The 15881-nt window shown below is 38.6% G+C and overlaps 1 protein-coding gene across 1 annotated transcript; it reads left to right on the forward strand.

The window, feature by feature from the left end:
- The first annotated feature begins 1510 nt into the window (after nt 1-1510).
- aoc1 (amine oxidase copper containing 1) lies at nt 1511-4647 on the forward strand. The gene is made up of 4 exons (XM_027003001.2): nt 1511-3047; nt 3399-3687; nt 3993-4125; nt 4378-4647. Exons 1-4 carry the CDS (start codon nt 1511-1513, stop codon nt 4645-4647), a joined length of 2229 nt encoding a protein of 742 aa, XP_026858802.2.
- The last annotated feature ends 11234 nt before the right edge of the window (nt 4648-15881 follow it).

Consider the following 15881-nt stretch of genomic DNA (forward strand, 5'->3'; position numbering starts at 1 on the left):
AAAGTCAATTTCTTTTTCACTTTTGGTCACAGTTGTAAAGCACTTCCTCAGTAAGGATTTTGAATCCGCTCATCGTCTGAGTGCTGTGTTATAAATGGTGGGGGGATTCACAGCCCAGTGGTAGCATCTGAGAGGGATGCAATTGGAGGATAAGTCACTGAGCCACAGCTGCAAGGGCAGCCATTAGCTCTTCATTGGGTGATACAGGTGCCCAGTGATCCTGCATGACCAGTGCAAAAGAGACCAGAGACTGTAGTGTTAAGTCCACGTCCCTTTGCTTGAAGGCTGTTTGTGCAAGTCTAATCCTATAAAGAAATGCAGGGGAAGGATTTCAGGAGCGTTTATTTAATAAAGAGTGTCAATAGGGAAGGGCTGGGGGGCATGAAGCCTGAGCAGTATTACTAGCCTGGGGCATTGACTCCAGAGATAGACACAAACACAGCTGTCTCCACACTTTGCACTTCCTGTATTCCAAGACTGATTCATTTTAAGTCTGTATCATAAACACCCGATATATATAACAGACATGAAAAGGAAAGAAAAAGTAATGGTAATACTGTTCACACTGTTAACAGATGAGGAAGAGTGATGAAGAAACCAAAATGAGTAATGCTAAAAAGCCAGCAAGCAAACTGAATGCCCAGGAATGTAAAAAATCAACAAAAAAATGAAGCAAATATGAATCATATATGTAAGCACTTGAATTTTTTTTCAGTCAGGACACAGTCAGTCATGTTGGTTCCACTTTCTAAAAGCACAGGTGTATCAAATATTATTTCAAATGTTAGATTTTATTTTCAGTGTAAGATCAAGCTGGTAAATAAAACTTCATTGCCAAGGATGCACATTATTCTGGAGAGCACTGAAAAAACATAAAATGCAACACTGGACCATATCCAAAACTAATCATAAAATAATGGGTTTTATGATGTTTATTGTTCAATCCACTCCTGAGAAGTGGGAGGCTGATAAAAGCAGCAGCACTAGAAGAGACTGGTTCATTTCATATATTACTTCTGTAGAAGACTGCAGAGGAAAGATTACTGCTGGGGCTGGACTGAGCAGCAGATTTCACCAGCAGAAGTGGAAATCTCAGAGAACCAGAAACTTTGAGCAGTACTAAAATAACAAGCACAATCGGTAAGTCTGATTAGTATTTTCCACATTAAAACTTCATTGCTGAGTCTGGCTTGTCAAGATTTTTTTGTGAATGTATTACATGAATTTATAGATAATTATTGATTTTACAACAACTTTATGGCAAAGGAGAGACAATGAAAGAATTATCTACACTCACAGGCTAGTTATCTACATTTAGCACATGACTGTGGATTGATTTTTCCCCCTTCATTTGATAGAATAATTGAGAACAGAAAGGTGAAGTGTAAGTGCTCTCACCTGTGCTTTTATGACTCTCCTTTGTTCTGTGTTGCCCTAGTGCAAAGGTCTTGCATTTGGTTGAGAGACTTTTTTTTACAATGTCTAATTTTCTCTTTCTACAAGAATAGACATGCAGTTGTCTTTGATGCTAATCATGGCTTCACTAGCCACAGAGGTTGCCATGTCTAGATTGCGGGAATGGGCTCATCATGGGGCCTCCATGTTTGCTGATCTCAGCCCTCGAGAGATGCATGCCGTGAGAAACTACCTCCACTCCTGCAGTGAGCTGGGCCTTACCTCAGCCCGGGACAAGTCCCTCAAAAAGAACAGTATCCTCCTTATAGAGCTACAAGTCCCTCGAAAGCATGAAGCCCTCTATGCACTGGACAGAGGACAAGCAAAACCATCACGTCAGGCTCGTGTTGTGGTGCAATTTGCCAACCAGGCTGAGCCTAATATAACAGAGTACATTGTTGGCCCTCTGCCTTTCCCAGACTCCTATCAGCTTAAGACCTTCAAAGGGAACAGACCTGTACACTTTGAATCACGGCCAATCACGTCTGTAGAATACATACATGTGGATGCCATCTTGGAGAAGATTTTAAGGAAAGTGAACAAGATTCTGCATGAGAGCACAGGTTTCACGTATTGGAACTGCACTGATCGCTGCCTGACCTTCTCAGACATAGCTCCTCGTGGACTGGAGCCAGGAGAGAGACGGACATGGATCATGCTGCAGAAGTTTGTGGAAGGGTACTTCATACATCCTGTAGGGTTTGAGGTTCTCATCAACCACAAGGACCTGGATCCTGAGAACTGGTTTGTTGAGAAAGTGTGGTATAATGGACAATATTTTGACAGTGTGGAGGAGTTAGTGGAGAAGTATGAGAAGGGAACAATTTCAAAGGTCAAACTGCCTGAGCATGATGAGAAGGATCTGTTCTCCACCTACATTCCTCGTGGCCAAAGCAACACACACACAAATATCCATGGGCCAAAGCTTGTGGAGCCTCAAGGTCATAGATACCGAATAGATGGAAACTTTGTTGAATATGCTGGATGGTCCTTTGCCTACCGTGTTCGCTCATCCGCCGGTCTCCAGATATTTGACATTCGTTTCAATGGCAACCGGATTGCCTATGAGATAAGCCTGCAAGAGGCCATTGCCTTCTACTCTGGAGACAGTCCAGCTGCAATGCAAACAAAATACATAGATGCAGGATGGGCCATGGGGGTCTCTGGTTATGAACTCGCCCCAGGTATTGACTGCCCGGAAATTGCCACTTTTGTGGACAAGTACCATTTCTATGACACCGACAAGCCAGTGCGCCATATGAATGCACTTTGCATCTTTGAGATGACTACTGGCTCACCTCTCAGGAGGCACTTTAACAGCAACTTCAAAGGAAGCTACAATTTCTTTGGGGGACTTGAAAACCATGTTTTAGTGATCAGAACAACATCCACTGTCTACAATTACGACTATATCTGGGACTTTATCTTCTATCAAAATGGAGTAATGGAGTCTCGGGTTAGTGCCACTGGGTACATCCATGCCACATTCTTCACAGAAAATGGGTTAAACTATGGAAACAGGGTTTATAGCTATGTTCTTGGAAATATACACACACATCTTGTTCACTACAAAGTGGACCTAGACATCGCAGGTAAGCTCAACAATAAGCAAATATGAGCAAATGTATTCTCAGATATTAAAATAGTTATAAATACTGATGAAATAACTAAAATGGGCCCAAATTTAGTGTATTACTCTAAATTTTAAAATATTATCCTATAACCTCATGGCATTTATAAGATAAATGGAATCCTCCTTTTTAAGGATCAGCCTTAATTTATATGTAGAAAACTAGAACTTATTTGAATATGCACAAGGTATGTTTGTATTTTGTTTATTTATTAATATTATATTATATATTAATACTATATTACAATATATTAATTATATTTTAATTTGCTTTACCCATAACTTATATGTAATCCTCTTTCCTCTGCTCAAGGGAGAGGTAACAGCTTTGAATCAGTGGAACTGAAATATGTTAACTTCACCAACCCCTGGAGTCCCAGCCATACCATCAAACAATCCATGCTCCACAGGACACAGCATGTAACAGAGCGCAGTGCTGCCTTCCGCTTCGGCAAGAAGTTCCCTCGTTATTTACACTTCTACAACCCCAATGAGAAGAACAAGTGGGGACACCAGAAAGGCTACCGCATCCAATTTAACTCCCATGCCAACAGTGTTCTGCCCCGAGGTTGGAGAGAGGAGAATGGCATTCCATGGTCAAGGTATCATTACTGCATCACTTACACAATGTGAAATGTAAAATAAATGTTTTAAAAAGGCAAATGTATCTCTTTGTAAGTTTAGCAGTCTCCATAAACAAAATGTAGTGACATTCATATTCTGAAAAACTGGTTGCAACAAATACAAATTATTAGGAATAATGTTAAGTAGTGTATAAGTGTTTGGATATCTTTTAAGAGTATAAAACAAAGTTTAAATATTAGACACAATCTAAAGGAAAACAGTAATTGTGCTTATAGACAATGAGTGACTCATATCTGAGTGTTCCTCTCTTTGCCAAATGTAGATACCCTTTGGCTGTAACCGTACACAAGGACAGTGAGGCCACCAGCAGCTCCATCTACACCCAGAATGATCCATGGGAGCCTGTGGTGTCGTTTGAGGATTACATCCGTAACAATGAAAACATTGTGAATCAGGTATTGCAACTGTATCAAATTGTTTTACACATTGATTCTATTAAGCACCTGCTTATCCCACAGGCTCTTTTGCAAAAACAAACAAAAAGGGATTGGCTTTTTAAATTTCCAAGTCAATCTTGAATGCATATCATTATGCATAAAAAATGTATATCTCTATAGCGCATATATTAAGAATACATAAATTAGAGAGACCAGAAATGAATAAGAAAAGTTGATTTTCTGAAGAGCCAAACTACTTTTTTTATGCAGGATTTGGTCGCATGGGTTACAGTGGGATTCTTACACATTCCTCACTCTGAGGACATTCCCAACACGGCAACTCCTGGAAACGCAGTGGGCTTCTTCCTTCGGCCCTTTAACTTTTTCAACGAGGATCCCTCATTGTCATCACGCAGTACAATTATTGTGCGCCCAGACAAAGAGGGCAAACCAAAAGTTCAGAGATGGACTCCAGAGGTCATAGGTCACTGTGTCTCATACCAGTCTTTCGTCTACAATGGCACATATTCTGGTGTCTAAAACAAATTTTGAGATAGAATCATGTCATGTAAAAGAAGTTATTACTGTTTTATATGAAATCCTTAGGCTGTAAAAAAAAACTTATTTACAAAGGAAAAGGAATTTATAAAGTACAAGGTATTGAACAGTATCTCTGTTATTCATCCTGTTATACACACGTATGCACATATTCATACACTGCACACATACTGAAATTAGAGTTCTGTGTCAAATCTTAAAAAACTCTTACAATCCAAAATGAAAATGAAAAACATTTCTCAATATCTTGTAAAGTTTAATTAAAAAAAACCTTCCATATCACTTCTTTATGCGTAATTCAGTATAAATGGTTTTGTTCTTTTGGTTGTCAAGGCCTACCACATTTTGTTGGGGGATCTGTGAGAGGTTGAATGAAAGAGTGCGTATCCATGGTCTGGATTTATGTTTGAAGAGAATCCAGGAAGCAGGATGCCTCATCCGCCAGCTTATGCATCTCAGCAGTGCTAAAGTAGCTTGAGCTCAAGTGGGAAAAGAGAGCAAAACATCTTGTCCCAAAATGCTCTGTAAACAATCCAGAACTCACCTGCATAGTCACCCTGGGAAACCGATAGGGAGGAAAAAAGAAACAGAGACATCTTGTGTCTTATTTCAGTCTTTTACAAGTTTATTAAGAACACTAGAAGACACTAGAAGAAACAAGCTTTGATTTATTGATAGCTCAAAGTGTGTGTGTGGGGGGGGGGTTTATAACAATTACAATACTCTAATCTATCACTGTCCACTTTATTTAGCTGTTGTTTAATAAATAATATGTAAGAGCCTCATTCGATTTATAGCGAAGAGCAATAAACATTATTTCACCTTTAAACATTTAATTTCCACCCACTATTAAACAGCATACATCAACTGTGTCTATGCAGTGAAATCTAGTTAGGGTGCTAGTTTACTATCAGACATTCTTTTATCAATTGTGGGCTAAGGTTTTTACAGTGGAAGTTAAAGTGACCTTCCAGTAAAAAAGAACAGGATTTTCTTCTGGTCAAAAAAGAAATGGCAGTAAAGCAAGGACCTCAAACGTTATGGAGAACTGGAATTCCTAAACTTCACCAGGGTAACAAAGACCCATGCATCATCACAATTCAATGTTTAGAAAACAAAGCAGAAGACTGACACAGTAGTACACTCCTCTGTCTGTCTCTCTATCTCTAAAGCTCTCTCTCAAACAAAATACGTGAGACAAATGTCTAAAAAAAATGTAAATATTGCTAATAAATGATCGATTCTACTCATCCTATTGGTGCTGCTTGATCCTAACTGCTGTTTCCTGTATTCTGTGGGGAATTTCATAAAGATAAGAATGAAAGATAATTTTGAATCTTTAATGAATGAAGGAATATGCAAGAGAAAAGTTGAAGGGCAGACACATACACCCAAAAAGGCATGTCATTCTAGCAGTTCTTTCTGCTTTGCAGAGACAGGATGAAATTCTGTGTTTTGATGAGAGTTTAGCTGAAGACCATCCAGAGGTCCCATGCATGTGCTGATGTGCTGATGAAGGTCAAGACACCATAAGACATTTTTGTCATTCTGTGTCAGAAAAGAGGAGAAGAAATCAGCTGGGTAATATTCCATTAACATTCCAGCTGCATTGACTGGTCATCCATTAGGTATGTAAACTGTGGATGGAGCAACATGGGCTGTATGTTCTTAATGGAGTAAATATTGTTTTACTCCACAGCCCACACAGCGGGGTCAGTTTGTTACACAAAACGGACATAAAGTCAGTCTCAGACACAAGGACAGGAAGATGCATGATTTCATGATTGATGTGGTGGTAAAGCCAAATGAAGGCTTCCTGTTTTTTCCCTTAATTGAGATGAAGACCTTTATAGATTTGTTGCTATAATAACCATATTAATCAGTTAAATGTGATGTTTTACTTTATTTTATTTACTTCATTTTTTATTTAACCCTGTTAATATATGATCTATATATAATAGGATGAATAACATTTACCCAATAGTCACGCTTTTATAGACAAAAGAAGAGATCTATTCAAAATGCTCCAGATCAGGTATTTAGGCACAGAAAGGCCAGGCTGGATCCTAAGGGTCTTCCGGGAGGAGGAGGAGGTCAAGATGTGCTATAAAGTAAATATTCCTGTTACTGGAAGATATCTGTGACAGTCAGATATAAATGTATTTTTATTAATAGAGCCCCAAATAAGCATCCCTTTGACACACTGCATTGATTAGATGTTCCCAATTCTGTAATGCAATAGAAACAGTGGAGCTCACAAACAATTAAGGCACCATCAAGTCTGAAGAAGAGATTTTATTAGCAAGAAAGGGCTTCATGGGATTTCTACATTAAAGGAAAAAATATATAGCCATAGCCTATCATTAAGAAAGTGTTTCCTAGTACTACTGATAGCTGTGCTGCTGAAGTGGTGAATATTCATTTCATTAATGAGACATTTTCTACCACCCTTAATTTTTTTTTCCCCAGTTGCTTTTGCTGAATTGCCTTTGGTGCTTTTTTCATAATTTTAAATTCTTTATGAGCTTTTAATAGTAACTCTTGTTTCTCAGGGAAAACATCGTAGCTCATTATCTTGCAGTTCTCATTAACCAATTGCTGACTTGCTGGTCATAGTTTTGATTCTCGATGTATATGCACTTTGCCCTAAATCAACATAGGATCAAGCAGTTCTCTTAATCCAGCTATTATGATCAAGTTTGCACATACAGATAAGGAACCAGAACTTATTATTCTATTTGAATACATTACAATTAGCAGATCTGCCACACATCCTCTTATATTGTATTTACAATGTGGTGTATGAAGACCAGAGCCTTGCACTTTCCACTGAAAATTTCCACTGATTTTTAAAAAATGTAAATTGTTTTATTGTAACAGTGTTTATTTATGTGTTATATAGCATTTTAGAGACCCTTATAAAATGCATCTCTAAGAAAAGTGTACTTAATACATTGAGCAGTATGTAGGCCGTAGGTACATGGCACTTAATTCTGTCAATTTATTAGTATTTGATTGTGTTTAAAGTGGTGTTACACCCGGCCAGTTCCCAGCCGAAGCCCAGACACCAGACACAGCTCTCTTCTACCCTATCCCTTTCACCCTATCCATCTCTCAACAAAAACTGGGATACCTTTCCCCTAGACATGGACTGGGCTTATCAGATGAAACAGAGTCAGAACACTAAGCAGGCTTAGAATGGCATATAGTAGTCTCAGTATTTTTTGTTATATAAAATCTTGGTAATGCTAACAGCTAAAAAAAAAAAAAAAAGGTCATTTTGTGTGCATGCACACACACACACACACACACACACACACACACAATTAAAGTCACACCCTAAATTTCAGGTGGTTTCCTAGTTTTATTTCTAAAGGTAATGTCATCCATAGTTTTTTCCTTCAGTTTAAAGTGTTGGGGAATTCTGAAGTGACCCCTTATATACTTTTTATTTAACAGACCAATGTTCACATACTTATTCTTACTTTCTATCGTGTTATATGATCATGTTATAATGCATTTTTAAAAGTGCTTGTGAAAAACTGAGTTAATTCACTGTAGCTTAATGAATATCAGTGCTTCAATTTGTAGTTAACCTCTTTGAATAAAAACAAGACACAAAGTATCTTTTAAGACCCCAGTAAGACTCGTGTAATGTACCTGTAACCTTAACCTTGGAAGAATCAATGTGTCCCAGATAAGAATTTAGTGGAGTAGCACGATCTATGTAGACAATTCTATACACAGATTGTGTGTGTGTTATAAGCAACATGCTAAAACTACAAAATAAGCTGTGCACTGCAGTGCTTAGATGTAACCTCTGTGAAACAGCTGTGAATGAAGCTGTTGAAAATCAAATCACTATTTCCCTCAAGCTCAGTCTACCCTGTATTTGTTCTTCACTCAGTTGAATTGCATCTAGGAAAATGTTCAGCATGTCTGTTGTTGCAGTATAAAAAGCAAGTCTATCATCTTTAGCAGTAGCAACTAATTTTGGATATTAGGTGCTATTGTGATGCTATATTAGGGCTATTATGAGTAATCATTATTATACATTTCTGAAAGATTTAGTTACATTAAATTGTAAACTTATGTATAGGGGCCAAGTATTAAAATATCCAAATATCCAGTTTCTTTGTATACATGTTTATGTATGTATGTCCTCACTTTCATACATACATTTATGTATATTACTTACTGCTGATTCCCCAAATGCTCTCTCCCACATGGAGTGTAAAAGAACAAACTGCAAGGGAGAAAGAGAGAGGAAAGAGGACACAAAAGAGGCAATTACCCATCCTAACACAGCCTTGGAAAGAGAACAAGAGAGGGAGAAGACAGAGAAAGAGAACAGAGATAACAGAGACAAATTTAGAGAAGGTATCTAGCAGAGGCATGGGTATATGTATTTATTGAAGAATGTTTGTACATAATTCTCTCTCATTTATGTATACCAAACACTTATGATTTGTTTTGATTATTTCCCCAAAAAATGTAATCTCCAGTTACAATTTATTAGACATCAGCAGTATCATTCTTATAAGAACTTGCAGCATTCTATAATAGGCAGTTGGCTGCCTGTAACATGTGACAAGATTACATTAATGAGCAATAGTGCCATCAAGTGCTCACAGAGTTGCACATCACTAGAAATTTCAAACATTTTTTGTCATTAATCTCTGGTTCATTATTTTTTGTTGAATCCACGTAAAATAGCAATGCAATATCAAGGAATATTGAACATTCTCCACTGCGGGAACTTATTCAATTTGATTCTTAACTTTACAACCACTTATTTTCTTACAAGACTGAAGGCAAGGACATGGACACATGACCAATAGTTTTCTATCCCAACAATACATCAATAAAAATGGAAAATTCAACAACCATTTAAAAACTCAACATAACTAAGGGACACTGCAATGGCCTATGTTCAGATATCTTTTTGTTGATAGGAATTCTGACATTACATGTGAACATTACTGGACTACATGATCTTGGTTGAGGGGTTCATTAATGTCCTTCTAGCCATTTGAAAGATGACAATTCTACCTGCAAAATAAAAGAACAAATGTTATACTTTGAGTTGTTATTCCTAGCAGTTTTCAAATTCTCTCATCTTTCTTTCACATGCAGCTTTTAAGAGCTAGAAGTATATAATGTGCAATGTGAAAATATCACCAAAAAGCATTAAACACAAAGTTTTAACTATTTTCAAAGTTACACTTTACATTTTCAAAGTAACACTTTGAAAAGGAGTCACTCCTTTTTGATTATTTTAATGGGAGCTTTTAATTCTGTCACCCAGCTTCATGAGCTCACTCCAGAGATGCTTTTCCAATAGACCTGAATAAGTTCAAACCTATGCTGAACACTTCTGGCTCAAACTATAAATGAAAACTACTAAAAAAAAATTGTTCCAGAAATAAATTCATAAATCAGCTACATTACTGATAATTATCTTTAAAAATCTTAGCTAGTGGATTTTAACTAAACCAGGAACACCTGCATTAAAAACAGAAATAGCCCCCGACTCATCTCCTGTTTATGCCACATAAATCTGGAACTGAACATTTCTCTTAAGCAAAAGAATATTTCAATTGTTCAGTCCAATGCAACAGACTTGTGTTGAAACATAGATGCCCATCATATTCACAATGTAATTATCTTGAAAACCTTAAGGTCAACTGCTGTTGAACAAATACAGTAGAATTGCCTAGAAACAAACAATACAATTCAGCAACCAATATGGGCTGCAAAGTACTTTACAGAGTGGCTGATAAAAAATGATATACAACTTAATTTGGCAAATATTGAAAAGGGTGTGCTGAACTTGATCCTGTGACAGTTCTATGACTTAATCTGTAACACAGAAAGTTAAGACTCAAAGTATCCATAGTTATCTTGGATTGTGCACAGGGCTCAAGAGGTACCTTAATGAACCACCACTAAGTTGGTCCTGGTGATTAAAGAATGACCCTGCAAACAATGTGTGAAACGAAGGAAGAGACAAAATGGTCCAAAATACTGCACACTGACAATATGTGAAGGGGAAAAAAAACCACACTGAAATTATGGGACGAGACTTGGGAAACTATTTGGGGTTTTGTATTTTATACACCTGCAGACAGCATATGCCAAGTTACAGTATGCTGCAAAAGTTATAAAATGCTGCACAACGCATCAGCCTTTCATTTATATCCTTAAAATCCTGCAGCAGATACATTATGGTACATTATGAGTCCTCTGGGAGTAAATCCACATATCTGCAGAGAGGCTGATACTACCTGCACATACACCAATTATTGCTTGCGAGCCACAGCAATTTGATTGTCCAATGCCAGTCTGGAGTCATACACTTATGTTATCATGCAGGTATCTTTAAACTAGGCTATATTTTTAGAACTAAACAGCACTACTAATTACAGGTCTGAGAGCTAATTAAAAAGCCACTGGAGATCCACACAAGCTGACAGAAAAAGATGGAGTACAGTCCTTAGTGCAGAAGCTGTAACGCGGGAGGGCTGGCAGGACGCAGAGACAAACTGTGTTGAACACATAGACGTTTATTTGGCACATGTAACACAATGAAGAACAACAAAGCACAGGTTTAGGTGAGGTCAAACATCAACAAACACCAATGACTAAACAAGACTTTATATACATGCATAGTAACTACATAAAACGAGGAACAGGTGTGATACACTGCGAGGGCGTGGCCATGTGAGCACACACACACACACACTCACACAGGGAGAAGTATGGGACAAGAGGACCGTGCCGTGACAGAACCCACTCCACCGGCATGACTCCCAGCGCGCCAGCCTATTTGGCTACGGCTCCCTGACCAGCGCCATATGGTGAGGCTGGAGGACTGATCAGCATGACATGGGCCACCGTGTGCAGGACAGAGGAGAGGAAGACAGGGACCATGATGAAGACAGACACAGGGACGGGCACACTGATGGGAACAGGAACAGACACAAAGGGGGACAAAGTGAAAGGCACAGTAAGTGTGACAGGGATGGGTACAGTGACCAGGACAGGTACATTAAGAAAAACACAAAGGATTGTGAAATAGTCCGGGGAAGCTGGCAAGAACCCCATCCAGTCCCCCATTCATCAGCTGGGTCAAGTTCTGACGAGTCAGGGGGGTGGAATTGCCCATCACTGACTTGGGTTGTAGCAGCTTCTCTGGCTTTGGGGCAGACGAGCCAGGAAGCACACCAGATGTTTTTCCTGTCTCTGGGGCGGACACTTGTGATGCCTCCTTCTTGCCTCTTCCAAGGTGCAAGCATAGGCACGTGAGCTCTGGGGCTGTGTGCCTTATGTGAGGGAGTGCCCTCAGACTACGACGCCACTTCTCTGCAAGTCACACAGGGCAGCTTGCTGGCTCTAGGGTGGCATGCCTTGGGTGCCGGAGGCTCATCTCTCTCGCAGTCTGCTGCCTAGGTATCTAAACCCTCCACCTCCATTGACGGAAACTAAACATGCTTGAATTCCAAGTCCGACCAGAGGATGACGTTGTTATACTCCTCACTCCTGCTATAATCCTCGTAACCCTCGTTTGTCTCTAGAGAAATAATAGGACCCTGCAGAGTCCAAACTCAGATACTGGTCATCATCTTACCAGTTCCGGTAGTCAGATGGAGGTCTGTAGGACTCTGCAGAGTCCGACCCTGGACCACACTCAGGGCCCCCCCCCCCCCCCCGAAATCCTTCAGGGACATTCTCCGCCCTTGTGATGGCAGGGAGTGTGCCCAAAAGTATGGAGGGTTTTCCCAAAAGGGCTGGATAGCAGCAGTTATGTTTTTTTCTTCCCCTTCTTCTTATTCTACGCTCCTGGCATCCTTCAGCGGTTGGTGTTTCTGTAACGCGAGAGGCTTGGCAGGGTGCAGAGATGAACCGTGAACACAGAGATATTTATTTGGCGCATGTAACACAATGAAGAACAACTAAGCACACAGGCTTATGTAGGGTCAAACATTGACAAACACCAATGACTAAAAAAGACTTTATATACATGCACAGTAACAATGTAAAATGAGGAACAGGTGTGATACACAGGGAGGGTGTGGCAATGCAAACAAACAAACACACACAGGGAGATATCTGGAACAAGGGGGCCATGCTGTGACAGAACCTTGCCCACTCGACACACTCCAGAGGCCACCAGCGCAGCGAGCAGGCCTTTTGATACCAATGCATGTCCTACAGAGCAACCTTTTTTCCCAACTGCATAATGAAAAGAAGTGTACAGATTAACAAAGAAAAATAATGCAAAAAAATATAATTTCATTTATTCATAATTTTTTTGTATTTTTCCATTTTCCATATTTTCACTTTGTATTTCAAACTACCGTTACTTTGTAGTTTTATATAAGACCTATGCCTTTTGAACTATGTTATGCAGGCAACTGTTAATGTTGCTTAGCAACAAGTCATTTGTTGTGGAATTATTTTTTAGCAGAAGGAATTGCCAATAATAAAACATTTACCACTAAGATTTTGGCTTCTTTATTTTGTCTTTATTTTGTAGAACTGTTGTATAGAAATAATAAATCACTCAAAGTTGTGTGTTATTGTGATAACACTCTCTTGCATTCTATTGCTTTATTCACATGAAGAAAAGTGTAATTAACTCAAAACTTAGATTACATTAAATATGTCATTGACATTTTCACCTATGGCATTTAGCAGATGTTTATCCAGAGCAAATTACAGAATTGCTTAGCTGTTGACTGTTCTTAGCTAAAACAACTAGGTTAGATTCGAAAAAACACTATTAAAATGAGCTACTGCCAGAAACAAGAATCAGTGATGAAACCTAGAGTGAGAGATACAATACAGTATAATACATAATTTGAGTACAATTATGAGACATTTCAGTACAAAAGCCACAGTTCAAGCCTGTAGATGACAAGAAACTGAACAAGCACCTTGGTGGCCTCCCTAGAGAAAAAGGGGTAAATTCTAAGAATGTTGAAAAGGAAAAACAAAAACCAGTATGACCAAGTCAAGTTTGCAACATGAGATGAGAACCACAGCTGGTCTTTCACAATTACACCAAGGTTTTTAGCATTCATGGACGAAGTGACAAAGGAGACAAAGCAAGATTCCTGTAAGGACCTGTTGCTCCAGGCATGTGTAGTGGCTTGGTCTTGCTGGGATTCATCTTCAGGTGATGGGCTGCCACTACTAGATTACTAGAAACAAAACTCTCATGACCTCATATTAGGCACCTTATCTTCCTCTGTAATTGCTGAGGCACTTGGAATTGTAAATCTTATCCTAAACTAGCTCTTTGCATAGTTCAGCCATGTCATGGCATATCAGTCTAGTGACCCACTCCTCCTTTCCCAACCAACACCCCCAAGCATAACACAGCCTGTTATAGCTGGCATTTCAGCCATCCCTGTGCTCTTTGTCAGTCTCTCAAAATAACCATGAGCAGCTGAGAAAGACTGGGAGACATGGACAAGTAGCCCACTGCCAACACGGAGTGTGAATGGTCAAAGATCAAGGGTTGATTGATCAGTCTCTTAAACCAGTCCCCAAGTTCCACCAGTCAGTCAACATTCTTACTCTAATCTATCTGCCAATACACCTATATTAGGTTTTCAATGTTATTAGTATTTGCACTGAGAGCTGGGTACACTGGACTAGATGATAAGCTCTGTTTGGTCAGCAACACCTTGAACAACATGCAGAACATGTGATCTTGAATATTATTCGACTAGATAACTAACATAGATTTACTTTTTGAGATGCACAATCACAGAATGATCAAGGAGCAGGAAGTCATTTTTACCACCAAAAGGTAGCAAACAGTATTTATGAAAGAAATTATTGTACTTTTTATTTTTCTATAAAGTACAGCTCACATGACAGAATCAAATTGCTTTAAGGTATTACTTAAGGTTATGTTCCATAGAACAGGTCCCCCACATGGGGATGGCCATGTTTAAAACAGATTTAGCACAGAATCTGATACATCCAGGCCACTAAGTGTCAGGATAATGGCTGTTTCACAATGTGAGGAAAAATTAGCAGAAATGATTTATTGGTGCTTTAACAAACAATAGATAAACAAATATACAAACAAGGAAACATATTAATTATATTAATTGACATGGTTTCTACAAATGTGGTCTGAGTGGATTATCAGTAACATGCTTCTAATTAGAGGTTAGCTAGCTAGTGTACTGGAATAAGCAAGATTCCTGATGATGTTTTTGTTTTGTTTTTATGTTATCCCCCTTCATCTTCCAAAGTTGTCGCAGTTGTCCCAGGGCCAGGTGTGCTCTGTGTCCCAAATGCATACACTAATTGATCTTAATAGTAAAGGTTTAGCGAGTTAATACACAAAATATGAATATACTTTGTTTCGTACTAACAGGAAATGATGAAGCGTTGCTATGCCAACATAGGTAGTTGTAAGATTTTTAAAAAAGTAAAAATGGGAATAAACACACTTTTTCAGCATACTGCTTTATGACAAAAACGGTCCTGTAGAAGAGTGCTGCTTTATTTACTAACCTTACATGTAAGTAACAGTTTTTAGTTTTTTTGTGAATTATACCTCATCCTTCACAAGTTTACCACCGTAAACTCATTTCACATGGTATACACTGATGTTAATATTCGAACTGAGTAACAGAACATTTACAACACAACTGCGTTAAGAAAACCACTGAAACCAGAATGAAAGGCTTGACAGCGATCCAGCATGTAGACAGGAAACAGGATCCCTGACATTTATATGTAGCCTACCTGATTTCGATGCCAGGCTATACGCTAAGCAAAAACACCTTGACGCTTGGCTGTACAATGGACATTCGTATTTTAGTTGTCATTTTAAAAGTTGGAATTCAAATCAACAGTAATTAACACTATTAAATATTACCATTATTATTATTATTAACCATACCTATAACTAAATCTAAAAACAAAACAAATTATATTGTTTTTACATTTTATTTTAATCTCACTTTACAGATTTGTCTAAAAGCAGGAGCCCTTTTCCCCTTGTCTTCTCTATGTGGCAGGATATCAGGCGGGTGTCTCCATCAGTCCCCGAGAATGTTTTACATGATTTGTAATTTTTACCTTCATTTTACTGTATTAATTTTGTAGTATCACACCTGAACATAAAGTTATTCTCGGCTCATGTTAACAATTACCATGTTAGGCTAACCGGAGCTCACGCCTCAGCA

This window comes from Electrophorus electricus, chromosome 10, assembly GCF_013358815.1.
Source record: "Electrophorus electricus isolate fEleEle1 chromosome 10, fEleEle1.pri, whole genome shotgun sequence".
Taxonomy (NCBI): Eukaryota; Metazoa; Chordata; class Actinopteri; order Gymnotiformes; family Gymnotidae; genus Electrophorus; species Electrophorus electricus.